Source organism: Chiloscyllium plagiosum, unplaced genomic scaffold (genome assembly GCF_037043375.1).
Source record: "Chiloscyllium plagiosum isolate Xiang-an unplaced genomic scaffold, Cpla_swu_hap1 HiC_scaffold_6, whole genome shotgun sequence".
In the NCBI taxonomy this organism is placed as follows: Eukaryota; Metazoa; Chordata; class Chondrichthyes; order Orectolobiformes; family Hemiscylliidae; genus Chiloscyllium; species Chiloscyllium plagiosum.
In genome coordinates this window covers 83,288,483-83,304,997 of record NW_028270144.1, presented here as the reverse complement: position 1 = coordinate 83,304,997, position 16,515 = coordinate 83,288,483, and the positions used below count along the sequence as shown (strand labels likewise).

Here is a 16,515-nt window from a genome sequence, read left to right as displayed (position 1 = left end):
GTAGTTCATGCCATGTAGGTGCTCCCACATTGCTAACAGGGAGGGAGTTCCAACATTTTGATCTAGCGATGTTGAAGATAAGCTATATATTTCCAAGACGTACACTGTCTGATTTGCAGAAAAAAAACATGGCTGTGATGGTGTACACTTATGCCTGTTGCTCTTCTCCTTCGAGGTGGTAGAATTTGTGGGTTTGGGAAAAACTGCAGTGTATCTTGGAGACAGCTCACACTGCAGCCATGGTGTGCTGGTGGTGGATGGGATGCCAGTCAAATGGTGCAGCAAGTTTCTTAAATGTTGTTGGAACTGCCCTTAATACAAGTGAATGTTCCTTCACACTTTTGTGTTCTGCCTTGTAAATGACAGGCAAGTTTTGATGAGTCAGGAGGTCAGTAATTTTCTATATTATACCAAGCCTATGACCCAGTCCTGTAGCCACAGTATTAATTGGCTCTTCCAGTTAAACATCCGGTATCTGAAGGATATTTATGATAAAGACCTCATTTATGGTAATGCCATTCATTGTCAAGGCTAGATGATGAGATTCTTCGTCATTAGAGATGATCAATACCTGGTATTTGCATGTTGTGAATGTTATTGTCCATCTATCAGCCCATGCCTGAATGTCATCCAGGTTTTGCTACATGTGGGCACGGACTGCTCCATTTCTGAGCACTTCAGAATGGAAAAGCAAGTTGTGCAATCATCAGTGAGTGTCCTGACTTTATTGACCTTTCAGGTGGCGAGAAGATTGAAGCAGCTGAAGTTGTTTGGGCTTGTACATTACTCCGATGAACTCCTGCAGTGATGGACTTGCAGGGGTTATTGGGCAGGGTGTGCCTTTGTTGTGTTTAATTCTGATGCCTAGATTGATGCCAGGTGGTCAGTTCTGTTTTTTTTCATATTTTGTTGTGCTTGTTTAGTGCAGCTGTACAGCTTGCTAGGTCATTTTAAAGAATATTTAACAGTCCACAGATTTGGTCTGAATCAGGAATCTCATAAAGGTCAGACTGGCAGGATTCCTTCTTTAAAATCACCAGTAAACCTAATGTTACCAACAATCTAATAGTTACATTCTCGCTATGGCTGATGTCAGCTTTTTATTGAAGAGTTATTTAGATGAACTGAACAAAAGTTGCCTAAGTGTTGATAGAACTTAAACTCAGTTCTCTGGGTTATTTGTCCAGGCATCTGAATTAGTAGCATATAAGTAATCAAAGAGAAGATTGAAATTTGAAATATTAAATATTTTAATGTTATTAAGACCATTTAGTTTACAACTGAATGGCTAATGACAGTATGTAAACAAAGGCCTGAGGATGGAGAATGCAGAGTCAGGGGAAATCCCACAAATCTTCAGGATGCAGAGTTCCTGCTCTGAAGCTGAAGTAGGACCTCGTTATTGTGTTTTTTTCGTATCCTTCCCAGTTGTTGGTCAAATGGAAAGTATCATCAGTTGTCAGGCAGAAGGGTACAGTGACTTGTGGGGACAATCCTGGCTTTTTGGGAAAGGGTGAATTTGAGGTTGGTGGAAGGGTAAGCTGGCTAATTTCTGCAGTGAGGAGAAACTGCAGTTGGCAGCAGGGAAGTCAGAAGTTTCTCCAATTGCTTCTCTCTCCATTTAACTTGTGGGTTTTCTAAGCTTCGGGAATTTGGCAAACAATTGCTGAATTTAGATTAGATTCCCTACAGTGTGGAAACAGACCATTTGGCCCAACAAGTCCACACTGACCCTCCAAAGAGTAGCCCACCCAGACTCATTTCCCTCTGACTATTGCACCTAACACAAGTTAGCATGGCCAGTTCATCTGACCTGCACATCTTTGGATTGTTGGAGGAAACCGAAGCATCCGGAGGAAACTCACGCAGAGATGGGGAGAATGTGCAAAGTCCACACAGGCAGTCGCCCGAGGCTGGAATTGAAAATCAGCCTTCCAATTGAACTATGTATGCATGGGAAAAAGAATTGGGTTGTTTAGATGAAGAGGCAGGAGAGGAATCAAGGGTCAGTTGGAGCAAATGATTGAGTTGTCAGCTACTAAAATTGAACAATGAAAGGGAATGATTGGAATCCCAATGATTGTGAAGAGAAGATAGTTACTGCAGGGAAATGGGAGTTAGTGCAGAAAAGAATGAAGTATTTGCAAATTGTTCAGCTATCACTTTTATACTTTAAAAACAACAACTTGGCTTAAACTGGGTAAAAACATCTTGAGGTGATTCATACTGAGTGTCATGAAACAATGATTGACACCAGCCACATACTGTAATATTAGTTATTGTGACTAAAAGGAGCATCTTCAGGAAGAGAGGGAGAGAAGTGTTGAAATTAGGGAAAGATACAGCTGACAATAATGCAGTGATGAAACTTGAAGATGTGCAAGATGCCTATGTTAAAGAAGCACCGAGATCTTAGATACACTTTATTAATAACTACATGACAACAGGCTTCTGTAACAGGCTGCTTCCCAATGACACCTGATTCCCTGAAATTGAGAGGAGATGCAGCTAGCTTTTTTTCTGATATTAATTCTTAATATACAATGTTGCAGCTATTTTAGCGTTAAAGGTTAGACAAGATTTAACATACTTTAAAAGAAATTTTAATGTATTTTGACCAAGTACTGCAATTAGATCATAGTACTTTTAGTATGAATTTTTCCACTGATGAACAGTTTACCTGTGTTTTGAGAAGACCCTCCCAGCAATTTTAATACCTAATAGATTTTGGGTTATGTCGAACTTTTAAGTGGAGCGATAATGATTCAATGTGTAAAAATACTAACCAACAACAATAAACTCCAATGGTACTAATAGGAGAAGTTCTTGAAATTTTAATTTTAATTTTTATCTTTTCAGCAAATTGACAATTACTTTTGTAATAATGAGATGCAATTGTACAATTCTGACTTCAATTGGAAAGAGACAAACTGGAACCTGTGTGATTCCAAAATTCATACTGGCAAGAAGTATCCATCCATAACATGTCTGAGGAAAGAATTGTGGGCCATAATTTTGCCTAATTTGCTCATTTAGTTTTGCTATCCCCACTATAAACATTTGATGCAGAGTTACATCTCTGTAAGATGGGAAATCAGTATCCCTAAGCCAAATAAAGTAATCAAGTACAGGAGTAATTTCTCGATTCATTCATCCTCTGGTGAAGGAACTCCATGTCGCACCTAGAAGGTGCAGACGACGGGAAAGAATCACTGATCAAAAGAAAAGTTAGCACTTCTTGCCTTCCCTAAAGTGGCAGTGTCATCACAGGGTTTTTCAATGTTCTGTTTTAACTTCTTATTTTCTCTAGATTGTTGGAGCAACTTCCAAAACTCAATTCCCTCCTCCTACGTCATGTGTTTAGAGTGCTTCACAACATTGAGCAGCAGGCTGAGGAAAACCAGATGAATGCATTTAACTTGGCAGTCTGCATAGCACCCAGCATCTTGTGGCCTCCCACACCCTGCAGTCCTGAAATAGAGAGTGAGTCAACAAAAAAGGTGAGAGGTGGTTACTGCCAACAGTCAGGTGATTACAAGAATGTGTGACGCACTAACATCACAGTGAAAACATTGTGTAAAATGTTCCAAACTATGCTGTGCTTGGAGTGTACAAGATTGTTTAACCATTTTACCAAATCCTCAATGTCTACATTTACTTAAGTTGATCTTCGAATGCATATATAGTGGAGCCCTGTTTTATTTAATACTGAAATCAGTTGATACTTTTTTTGTATGTAACTTGAGCCACATTGCATGTGAAAGGTTGAGTCAATGTTACTATTAAGAACATAGAGGGAAGAGTAAATTATTTACACCATTAAAAAGAAAAGGCTGTCACTATACGCTGTACTTCTGAATAAGTACACTTAATTTTGTATCTGATTTAATTTTGCCTAATATATAAACATAAGATAGACCTGTTTCAGTTCGTTCATTTTGTTGGTCAAGCCTCTCTTCAATATGTTTCAATATATTATTTCTTTTAACATAATGTAGCAAAGGACTGGCTGTGGATATGTTTCCACCAGGGGTAAAACATTACCTAGTTTTAAGTCTTGTCCCTAATTCAGTGTGCTCATTAGATATCAACACATTAATGATGCTAAAGCGCTGCAGCCTCTCTGGGTGGTAGCTGAAGGAGCTGATATTTAACTCTGCTTTTACAGAACTTCCCAGGCATATGGATAATCAGCACCCTCTATTGACTGCTCTGGAGCAGCGAGACTATCTTAAAGGGGATGTGCTTTTTCTGATTAAAATGTCGGAAATTATTGTTGCTGACTGCTTGAATAATATTGCCCTGTAAAGAAGCCTTCCCGTGCAGTAAGCAGCAATTAGTGAAAAGAAGTGACTCCAGCCAGGAAATTCTAAGCTGTATGGCACAAGTCATGGAAGTCATTAAATCACGACTAATCTGCTCACGTCTGATATATTTGCCAAATAAAGCATTGGCTTTATTGGCCCCAACAAAAATCAACACATCAAAAATCATGAATACTGCACCATTTTACCCCAATTACCTTCACGTACCTTGATATCAAGATTTAGGCCAATAAGTGACAAGTAACATTTGTGCCACTCAAATACGAAGCAATACCATCTCCAAAAATATAGAGTCCAACCATCAATTTTTGACATTCAGGGGCATTACCCACCATTGTAGAAACCCCACCTATCAATCCTTGGGGGTAAGGATTGACCAGCAATTGAACTAGACTAGCCAGATAAATACAGTAGCTGCAAGAGCAGGTCAGAGGCTTGGATCCCTGCAGGGAGTAACTCATCACCTGCCACCCTAAAGTCTACTCACCGTCTAAAAGGCATATGTCAGGGGGTTAATGGAAAATTCTCTACTTGCCTGCATGAATGACACTATTCAGGACAAAGCAGCTTGGTTGATTGGCACCAGGACTACAAACATCCAGTTCCTCCATCACCAGTGCTCAGAAGCAGCAGTGTGTACCATCTACAAGGTGCAGTGCAGAAATTCACCAAGTCTCCTCTGACAGCACTTTCCAAACTCAAGACCACATCCATCTAGAAGGACAAGGGAAGCAGATACAAGGGAATATCCCCACCTGCAAGTTCCCTCAGAACCACTCATTATTGGACTTGGAAATATATCACTGTTCCTACAGGAACTCCCTTGCTAACAGCATCATGGGGTTATCTACACCTTGTTTACTGCAGTGGTTCAAGAAAGCAGCTTATCACCAACTTCTCACAGGCAGCTAGGAATGCGCAATAGGCTGGCCCAGCCAGTGGTGCCCATTTCCTATAAATGAATTTTAAAAATGTACAATGCTCTATTGGTACAGGTGCACTGCTCACTCTAGCAGTACAGGAACTCTGCTCTGCTCCATTAGTATTAGTCATCTTAAATAATGTAGGGCCCCTTTGTTAGTGTAGGTGTACTCATTCAGTATAGAATCACTCAAGTTACACATGACTGACTCAGTAGTGCACATTTGTGTTTCCAACATTTGAAACTCTATAGTTCTACAGTTGTAAACTCATGTAGGTCTGCCTCTCCAAAAAAAGAAAATGCCAAGATGCTGATTAACACACTACTAAGAGATTAAATAAATCAAGTGTTATAATTTAAAATTGTATTTGGGGAACTAAACAGGAGTTCACTTCAACTATGGTAAGGGAAGAAAACAGAAGCTTGTTGGTCACCACTGCTTATGCATCTGACACAGTTTCATTGCAGTTGATGGACTATTAAAGTTTCAGAGTGACTGTACTACAGAGCAATCTTACATGAGTGCAGCATGTTCTTAAAACACACTCACAGTCCTACAATCTAGAAAGCTACAGAGAGGCCCTACTGCACCTTTGAAATAGTGTGATTGCTGTACAATATGTGGCCAATCTGTTATTACCAATCCTAAGTCCTTGCCAAAGTTGGATTTTACTTCCATTACATTTCTTCTTTCGAGTCAAAAGGTGTGATGCTGGAAAAGCACAGCAGGTCAGGCAGCATCTGAGGAGCAGGAGAGTCAACGTTTTGGGCGTAAGTTCTTCATCTTTAGGTCAGGTGAATTTGAAAGAAATACATTGATTGTAGGACATTGTTCACCAACTTGTATATCATAAAAGATTCCCTGTTTCATCTCTTCACACATTTATGCAGATTCAAAACTGTGAAAAGGAAGTTTTATTTTGCATGGTTAGCCCTAAATCGCTTTGGGATTTCAAGTATCTATATTTTGAAGTAAGCCAACTAAAATATTTTTTCCAGGAGTTCTCTCCTTGTTTTTGTACAGTTCTGCTAGGGGTGAATGTGTGGGTTAACAACATTTGGCTTGTTTTTGCTCCAAGTATCATGTTGTGACTTGAAGAAACGTGCCACATCTGCTACCCCACCTTCTTACTTTTGCAAAAGGCACATTTGACTCCATGCAAATGCTCTGTGTCCTGTTGTTATCTGATTGCTGACAATGTAAAGCATGTGATGCCAGCATGAGTTCTTGGAACAGAATTTTAACAACAATGAACTCATACTTCTGGCCTTTATCTTTCTGCAGGTTGCACTGTTTGTGCAGTTTCTAATTGAAAACTGCTGCAGGATCTTTGGAGATGGTTTCATGACCTCTTTTGGAGTGTTATCATCAAGGAAATGTGCAAACAGAGACGATGGATCAGGTAAAGAAGTTTTTATCTTGCTCACAATATTTAAGCTATAAAATGAATGTCCATTTTGACCAAGGATCACAATCAAACTGCAAATATTCACTTTTTTTCGTTCCCTCTGCATGAGTCTATACAATGATGAAGAATATTTTTCCTAAACTAGCTTATGCCATAAATGTAGAAAAAGCAAACCAGCAATTGCATTTGTTACAAGTTATCCTAACGTTATGTCGTAGAAAATATGAGTCTGTTTATAAGTCACACATCTGAATGTGTTTAATAGGATTACTCAGAGTGTACTGACAAGTGCCTCCCCAAAATTAACTAGTGACCAGTTGAAAAATAGGATTAGAATAATGGGAAAATACTTAAATGATGGTGTTTGTTGCTAAAACTCAAGCTTAATCCTGAATTAGAGGAAGCTTGCATAACTTGACTGCTGATTCTATAGTTAGGGTCCTGCTGTTCTTGTGATTTGTTGTTTGTTTCTTCTGTACCTTGGGAATCTAGAGAGCTAGAATTATTAGTAGGTAAAACAAAAGCCTATATATAGAAAGCCTCTTGTAACAAATGTCTGTTCCTTAAAGCAGCCTTAAGTGGTGGCTGTAAGCAAATCTATCATAGATGTTGATAAATGTGAACTTGTACTGCCTAGATAAGAAAATAATTATGGATTCTTGTTTACATACCTTTGATAAGACTCATACCTCTTCAGTCAGATGGCCATTGGTTGCACTGTTTAACTTCCATTTCAGTGAATCAAGTGCATGATGTAAACTGACACTGCACTTCTGCAGGATCTGTTTATCAGATATATCAAACTGAAACCATAACTGTCCAGTAAGATGGATGCAAAAGATTCCATGACATTATGTGAATCTTATGTTAATCCTCAGTAAATGTAAGTAAAACAGATTATTTGTTCAGTTATTTCACCAACTTGCAATGTACATACTGGCTGCTGCATTTCCCTACATTACAACAGTGGCTGCACTTAAAAAAAAGCTCCATTTGCACTAAAGCATTTTAGGACACCTGAGAATATGGAAAGCAATTTATAATTGCACGTTCCTTATTTGCCGGAAAAAAAATCATTGTTATTTGAGAGTTTCAAAATCATAAGGAATGCTGACAAAATTGATCTATTACTGTGGACGGTTCCAATACTCAGGGCCATGTTTAGAAATAAGAATTTGGAAGGAATCTGTTCACCAAACAACAATAGGCTTGTTTAAGTAAACTAACAAGAGGCCCCACTGACTGAAGTTTTTTTAGGAAGGAATTAAGATGGATGGGAAGATGTGTGAATTTGAATTTTTGAACGAGTCAATTAAAAAAGATTGGCCTTTTAGAGCCAAATAATCTTATCCTGTTTTAATAGTTCTTAAACAACATGGTCAGTCAAAAGTTTTTATTCTGCTTCCTCTTGCAGATCTCTCCTCATTTCAACTGCATGACTCTTCGTATGACAGTTTGGAAAATGAGCTCAATCATGACTCTGATTCCCCATTATCTAACCTAATGTCAAAGAGAAACCAAGACAATCAAAGCAGGGACTCTGTTCTGACCTGGAGTGACTGTGATCTTGACCAACCTGAGGATGAAGGAAGTCATTTATATGTTCCAGCCTCCCAAAGTAGAAGTGTGAGCTGTCCATTTTCTGAAAATGACCTCCTGGACTCCAACATTTATGGCTTTGCTACTGACAGAAGGCTTTCAGGTTCCAGAAGACACAGACGGTGTTCAGAGCCCAATATATTTCCTCCTGCCTCACAATTTGCTCAACGTTGTCAGAATCATGAGACTGTGATTCGTAAAGCTAGCTATGATGCTGTCATGACTCAGTCAGATGAGAACTACCTTATGCAATTGCAGATGCTACAGATTGAGGGCCAGAAACTCATAAACTACAGTTTGCATAAGGATATTGACCAGGAAACATCTAGCAATGGAACCCATAAAGTTGTTCAGAAGGTGTCGCACAGCAGTAGCCAACTTCAGCCACCTCCACCACTCAAACTTAATGTTACCTCAAAGATTAGCAGCTCCAGTTTGTCCTCTCCTGGCACTTCACCATCAGGCTCCTCGATGAGTTCAATTGATGGTATTTTCACACATAATGCAGAACCTTATGTGTTAGATGAAAGCTTCTCAACATCCACTTCTGCCGTGCAAGGTCATAAAGGCCATCCAGCTGTCGTAGCTAGCCCCAGTATATTGAAACACTGTTATGGTGTCTTGTCTCCTATACAGGGTGCTGGTAAAGCTGTCACTTCCTCCTCCGCCGCACCAGAAAAACACAAGGGAAGCTGCAACTTGACTGAGGAAACCTCTAAATGCATCATTGAGAAAGGCCCAGTCACGCTGCACCCCAACAGCTGGCTGAAGAAAGGTGGATGCTGGACACTAAGAAGAAAGGAGAAGGGATATAAGCTTAAAAGCAAGCATGGTCCATTCTTTGTAGATAAAGAACTCACCAATGGCAAGTTAACTGTTTCTCCAGTGGCTGCAGAACAGGTGCAAAAGTTGAACAGAAGCCAATTGGTCAATTCACTGTCCTATCAGAAACCAATCCAATCACCACTGCAAAGTACAGATGCCAAAAAAAAAGGAGTGATGGTTAAGTCTTCAAAGCTTTTACTCAAACATGGACATTCTGATTCACAAGAACTCATCGATAGCTCTGTTGCTTGCAGATCACATCTGTTGAGTACAGCAAATCAAGCTCTTCCAGAACTTGACCAAATACCACAGACTATCTTTTACGGGCAAAATTCAAAATTATGTCTTCAGTCGAAGCCACATCAACAATCGCGCTCATTTACACTGGGAGAGAAATGTTCCCAAAGAGTAGTTAATTCACATTTGTCTGAATTGGTAACTTCTGCTCACACAGACACTCAGAGTCCTGGGACCATCAGTGAGAGTGTGACTAATACAGATCTTTCTGAGATAAAGGGTGGGATCCTCCAGGAGAAGAAACCATTTCCATCGACAAGTGGACCATGTGCAACTGAGCAACAATTTCACAACACAAGTTCCAGTGCTCTTTCCCATAGTGCAGCTAAAGCAGTTAAGGATTATTTTTTTCAGATTGATGCTGAGAACTATTTCATGAAAACACAAGAAGTGACTGATGCTGTGCTCCAGAGCAAGAAGAAATGCCAAAATAAGTGCTGCAGTGACCCAAAATTTGAAGACTTTGAACAAGTGTTTTTTTCAGAGGAATCTTATGTGTAAAGACTTGTTTACATATGGTGTTATTATTTCTTCAAAAAGCTATTTGAAAATCTGTTAACTCTGGTCCAATTCAAACTGCCACGTAACATTATTACAACATAGCTCTTAATATGTAGCCCACACAGCTGCAAGTACATTTTTGACAATGTCAAATTTGATCTTTTATGTGTACGCTTTGGTATTTGCAGGTCTGTATGATGAAATCTTGTCCTCAGCAAGACAAAAATGTATATATTTGTAATTTTAAAAAGTAAGTTGCTTAAAAGTAATTATTGTATTTTAAAACCAATGGCTGCTAAGTAGGATATGCAAAGCCCTACTCTGACACTCTTTGCCTGTCATGAAATTGATATTCAAGTTGGAATAAGTGAAAATTTTCTCTCCTTCCCACACTCTGAAACAACATCCATCATCTAGGCTATAGAAGAATGTATAAATTGAAAGGTAACAATGTTGTGTGGCAGCTTTTTAACCTCTTGAGACAATGGTTTGTGCCATTATGGTCAACTCTGTTAGCCATTGCCTGGTGTGGTATAGGCCTCTGCTCTGTCCTGATAGTCTCTATCACATTTGCTACAGAGAAAGAGCGTGATTGAAAAGATACAAGATTCACTGACCTGTGGCCTCTGCTTTTCTTTGGACCCTGTTCCTGACAAGCTGAGCTTTTTGTAATTTTCTTTTATAATTCCAATGACTTTGCAAGAAGGTTCAGTTCCCTTCCGCTTCCAGAGAAACCACCAGTCAGCAACTACCTTCCAGATGTTGATATCAATATTTGTCATCTTATTTGCAGATGTCCTGCGTAACAGAAATACAAATGCCTATGAAATCATGGGCCCAATGAATGTGACCAAGACAGTGCAGGTGTAGTTACTTTAGCAATTAACGTGTGCTGATGAAATTAGCACATACAAGGCCTCAAGATTAGTGACCTTGTTTTGTCAAGTGATGCCAAATATGTATCTGAGACAGTGAAGATGGAAACTTTAGCATTTCTTCCTGTATAGCATATGCTGTCCAGCTCTCACCACTAGAGGAGTGCATCGAAGACTCAGACTTAATTGACTTTTGTAATGCAGTAGATATTCTGAGATTCAGTGCATCAGGCCTAGACATTTGGGCATGGGTTTCTGCCTTACATTTTCACACAATTGTTAAGTTTGTAGTCTGAGTTATAGCAGTAGAGAAGTTGCTAGGAGAATATAGGTAAGATAGTTTTCCTGGTAGGTAAGAGTAGCAACCAAATAGCATTATCCTTGAATTCTGTTGTGCAACATTTGACACAATTTTCAGAGTCTGGGAGCTGGCTGCCTTCTCTCTTACCCATGAATCAAAGAGCAGTGCTTGATGAGGAGAAAACTGAAGAAAAAATACTATACCAATCTTTACTTAACCAAACAGACGTAATCGGCTTAAAATCTGGCAATTATATTGATTGGCATGTAGGTATGGAGAAAAAGCATAATCTGAAAAATAATTAATGTAAACGATTATCAGTCTGGGTTGTGTTATATTCTATATGTTTGCTGGGTTAGTTATCATTACTTTTGTGATTTGAATTCATGATAATATCATAATGAGTTCATTTCTTAGTATATCCTTACTGCCCAAGGTTTAAATATGTTGGACAATGAGGTTACTTGGATGACAGACTTACATTGTTTTTACCTGAACCCTCCTACTGAAATTTTGCATTATACCTGGCTATTTATTACAGATTTTGAGCACTTTCTACTTTTCTTCTTGTATTGAAGCACTTTTTGTAGCAAGAAACCAATATTTGGCTGCACTGTTTCTTTTCCCAGAGAATTCCACAATTCTGTTTGATGTAGATTTGTTCAACTTTTCTTGTCATCTGTCCCTCTCAATCAGAGTTGCTGCACCACTGTGCCGGTGTGCTGGGACTACTTTAGAAGAAATGGTCCTTGGTCACTGACTTGCTACCACACCTTGTAGGTACTTTCAAATTAAGTAGAAAAAAGTGATAAAATATTTTTTTTAAATTGCCAGTGAGTCCCTTCTGTTTATTAAAAGTTGAATATTGTAGCTTTAAAGTGCACAACTTGTGGTCCATAAATTGTAATATTTATTTCCTTTTTAAAAGGCTTACTGATGGTATTAGAGTAAAGTTCATTAATACTGAGAGTTATTACATTATTTTATCTGTGTAAGATGGACTTGAGCATCACGACAATTGAAATAACTTTTTTAAACTTCCTCTTTAATTGGATACTTGTTTCACTGTATATTGAAGATAAATTTTAGTTTGAAAAGCTCTTCCCTGATTTTGAGCTCACTTGACAGGTGTTGATGCTCAGAATTTGTGGCAGTCATGATTTTTTTCAGTCAAGTGCCTTGACATTATCAATTCTCGAGTATGTGCTCTCATTGAAGGGAGCTCCAAATTAAGAATATCCTGAAAATGAAGCCCATTATGCCCATTCTATATGATTTCAACTGAGGTGTCAGTATGAGTGCTAGTATTGGCTCCTGTATCTCTGGGTCACAAAAGGAATAAATCAATCTGTTCCTTAGTTTTATACGTGCAAGGACAGAACTGGTTATGGTATTTTATAAGGTTAAGTAGTTTATGAAAAATCACTACCAAGATTTCCCCATGAATAATAGTTATTTTAGAAAGTACTCACATTCACAGCAATCTTCAACATGAGTACCATGTCTTGGCCTGCTCTAGTATTCCCCAAAATCACTGATTCAAGTATTGAGCCAATTTGATTTACTCCATTTGATATCAAGAAACGGTTGGAGGCACTGGATATTGCAAGGACTAAGGTCCTGATAACATTCCAATAATAGTACTGAAAACTAGTACTCCAGAAGTTGCCACTCCACTAGCCAAACCCTTCCAGTACAGTTACAACATTGGCATTTACCTGACAATGTGGAAAAATTGCCCAGGTTTGTCCTGTACGCTAAAAGTAGGTCAAATCCAATCTGGCTAATTACCATCCCATTAACCTACTCTCAATCATCAGTAAACTGATGGAAGGTGTCATCAACAGTGTTATGAAGCAGCACCTGCTCAGCAATAACCTGCTTAGTGATGCCCAGTTTGGATTCCATCAGAGCCACAGCTCCTGACCTCATTACAGCCTTGGGTCAAACATGGACAAAAGAACTGAATTCCAGAGATGAGGTGAGAGTGACAGCCCTTGACTTCAAGATAGCATTTGACCACATGTGACATCAAGAAGCCTTAACAAAACTGGAATTAATGGGGATTAGGTGATAAACTCTCTGCTGTTTGAAGTCATACCTGGGACATAGGAAGTTGGTTGTGGTTTTTTTGAAGTCAGTCATCTCAGTTCCAGAACATTTCTACAGCAGTTCTTCAGGGTAGTGTCCTAGGCCCAATCATCTTCATCTGCTTCATCAGTGACCTTCCTTATGTCATAAATCAGAAGTGGAGATGATTGCTGATGACTGCACAATGTTCAGCAACATTTGCAGCTCCTCATACTGAAGCAGTCCGTGTTCAAATGCAACAAGATCTAGACAATCCAGGTTTGGGTTAACAAGTGGTAAGTAACATGCACATCGCAAAATCACAGATTCCCCAAAATCTCCAATAAGAGGCAATCTAACCACTACCCCTTGATACTCAATGGCATTATCATCACTGAATCCCTCACTATCAACATCCTGGGTCTACCATTGACCAAAAACTCAACTGGACTGGCCATATAAATATAGTGGCTACAACAGCAGGTCAGTGGGTAGGAATACTGCAGCAACAGTCACCACCTGACTCCCTAAAGCCTGTCTACTGTCTACAAATCACAAGTCAGGAGTGAGACGGAATACTCTCCATAGGAGAGAAACATTTACTCATTGGTGTAATATGGTATTCCATGAAAAAAAATCTGATTATTCTCAGTTTGTTTTATTGTGCTCCCACTAATAAGAAAACAAATAATTTTTACATTTAGTACACTGTAACTACTCCAGTCTGTAATGCTTTGGACCAAATCATTTCTGTAATTTGAAATTTTATGGATTATAAAATGACATTAGAGTGCCTAATGTGTGTGGGCCAGAAAATGCCACAGATATAAATATTCACCGGAAACACTAAAAAGTGTTAAAACATTATAAGGCAATATTACAAATCTGCAAAACTGTATTTTCCATGTCTCCACTCCCAAAGTACTGTACTAAAATGATACCAATGGCATTGAGAGAACAACTGATTCTGCTCAAAGTGTTTTGGGCAACTGGTGTTTCTGAGCAATAAATGTCCCGATTGGAGAGGTTAATGTAAATAGTTTTATCAAGGTAGCTCTTAGTTTGTGGCTTAATGTTGAGTTATACATTCTGCAGTTATTCTGTCTTGAAATCATTCTGCAGCTCAGCTACAAAAAGAATTGGCAGTTTCAATGTTTAGAGGAGACCTAATATGAAGGGGTGGGCAATATGAACGACTCTTGGGACATATCTACATCAATCTTACTGTTTTTTGGAGTCTCTGATCTTAACATGCCTATCTGAGCACTGAGACAGACGTATGCTGGAAACCAGGAGGAGTTTAGGTCTCATGGTCTGGGTTTCCACCCTCCCCCTACTGGCTTTCTCATACATTCTCCCAAATCTGCTCTTAACCGCTTGCCTGACTTCCAAGAATCATTCCTTTGAATCCTCAGTAGCGACACCTTACTAACGTCTGGATCATATCCATCACATGTTATGTTCAACCAGGAGACTGGAGTTGTAATTTTTTGGCTATCATGCCATCAGCCTCAACCACCAAAAGAATGAACGGACATGTTATAATCATTGGAATCCCTGTTCACCATCATTCTACAAGAACTGTTCTCCCATGTCACAGGAGCATGGCATTCACCTGCAATGACTTCTACATCTGTTTCATTTTGGTTGTGGTGTCAACAGTGCATAGTCTGTATGGACAACGCTCCATTTCAGTTTATACATTTCTTCCAACTGGCTTCCAAAAGGCTCTGTTATAAAACAGAAAATATGCCAGACAAATGCCTTTGCTGCCAGATCTATTATTCTTTTGCATCTGGTAGTGTTCCAGTAAAGTATGGAATTGTTACATTAGTCAAATCTAAACTAATTTGTAGCTGGCTTCCAAATTTGCAAAAAAAATGCAATATTGAGGTTTTGATTTGCGATGTTTCAAATGAGCAGTTTATTTGTTTATTTTTGTTTGACAAAAGGTCACTTCCATTTTCAGTACTATTTTTAAATGGCTGTGTGGCTAATGAATAAATGTAATGTGACACATTATTCGCTTTTACTATTGCATTGTAAGCAACAGAGTAGGAATAGTGTGCCTTTATGTCATTACTATAATGTATGTAATCCATAGATACAGAAGCCAGTAAATAGAAAAGGCACATTTCCCTGATTTGAAATGCTTAATGACAAGTATACTCTTGAAGTGTATGTGTATGGTTTTATTTATACAATAAAGTGAGCCTAAACTTTCTGTAAACATGTTGAATTTGTTAGTTGTTGAAGGATGTTGCAATAATAATCTATAACAATGCACGTCCAACTTTGGGTGTATTACAGCTGTAAAATTTAGCTTATTATTTTCAGTTTTCATTATTTTTGTCATTTTGTAGATCAAGGACAAAGGGTTAAGTCTTACATCTCAAAAACTGATGAGTTGGGATTTGGATCAGACATGGCACAGAATTTTATAGGGCTCTAGACAACGTAGGTGAAGATGAGATGTGTGGCAGAATTGGGTGACATTTGATGAGGCCTATCTTAACTGAAATTGTCCTGCTCCATTTTATGTGCTTTTCACAAGCAGTGTGGCAATCTTCTGAATAGGCAGCAGTGAGATGCCAATTGACAGTTATCATTGATTGTTAATGCCATAACTTGCTCTATTCCATCTTAACAAACTCACCAAATAAGCTAGATGCGGGGAAAATTTGATAAGGGAGCCAGACCAAGCATCTAATGGATTCAGCTGACTGATTGTTCCAAATGATGTCCATGTTGGAAATTTAACAACATCTCAAACATGTTTGGGTGTGCTGTGTGGATACTGGCCACATGCATGTATCCATGGACATTAGCATCTGATGTGCCAGCCTTTAAGATCCCTCATGGCACATCTCTGATCCTACAGTTATCATTATAATACTTAGAGTAATCTAACCAATAGACTGGACCAGGTTGCATCTCCAGGCACTTGTGTTCAGCTCTCACTCACTCTGAGCCTACCTGGATGCTCACAGCATCATGGCCTTGCCTTACCTTGCCTTGTTGTGCTTTGTCCCCTCAGCCAGAAATAAAGGCTCATATTATGGCTGTCTTGCAGAGCCATTTGTGCAGACACAAAGCCAGGAAGTTTGTCATAGTTGCCCTAGTCAGATTAAGAGGGATAGTCTTCGTTTAGGGAGTTCTAACCTGTTCCTTCAAGGGCAGCTTCCAATACCAGTCCATGCCTTGCTCAGGATAGTCAAGATCAGGATTGACTCTTCAGAAGGGGTGAGGAGCCAAATGATGGGCAGCATAGCACTCATCTTGACTATTTCTGGTTTATCGTGGACTGTTTTCTCCATGATGAGAGAGGCAGATATTACAGGAGATGAAAGTGGGTGACATAGGTGTTACAGTTGGTATATGGGGAGGTGTC

General features: G+C 39.0%; 1 protein-coding gene across 1 annotated transcript in view; it reads left to right on the top strand.

The window, feature by feature from the left end:
• Positions 1-15,348, top strand: part of LOC122550722 (rho GTPase-activating protein 20-like) — a 104,205-nt gene extending 88,857 nt beyond the window's left edge. Inside the window, exons 13-15 of the mRNA XM_087988154.1 lie at positions 3,311-3,500; positions 6,533-6,650; positions 8,071-15,348. Of these exons, the coding sequence (XP_087844280.1) occupies positions 3,311-3,500; positions 6,533-6,650; positions 8,071-9,878 (2,116 nt within the window). The 3' untranslated portion in view covers positions 9,879-15,348. The remainder of the gene's footprint in view (positions 1-3,310; positions 3,501-6,532; positions 6,651-8,070) is intronic.
• Positions 15,349-16,515: the final 1,167 nt, after the last annotated feature.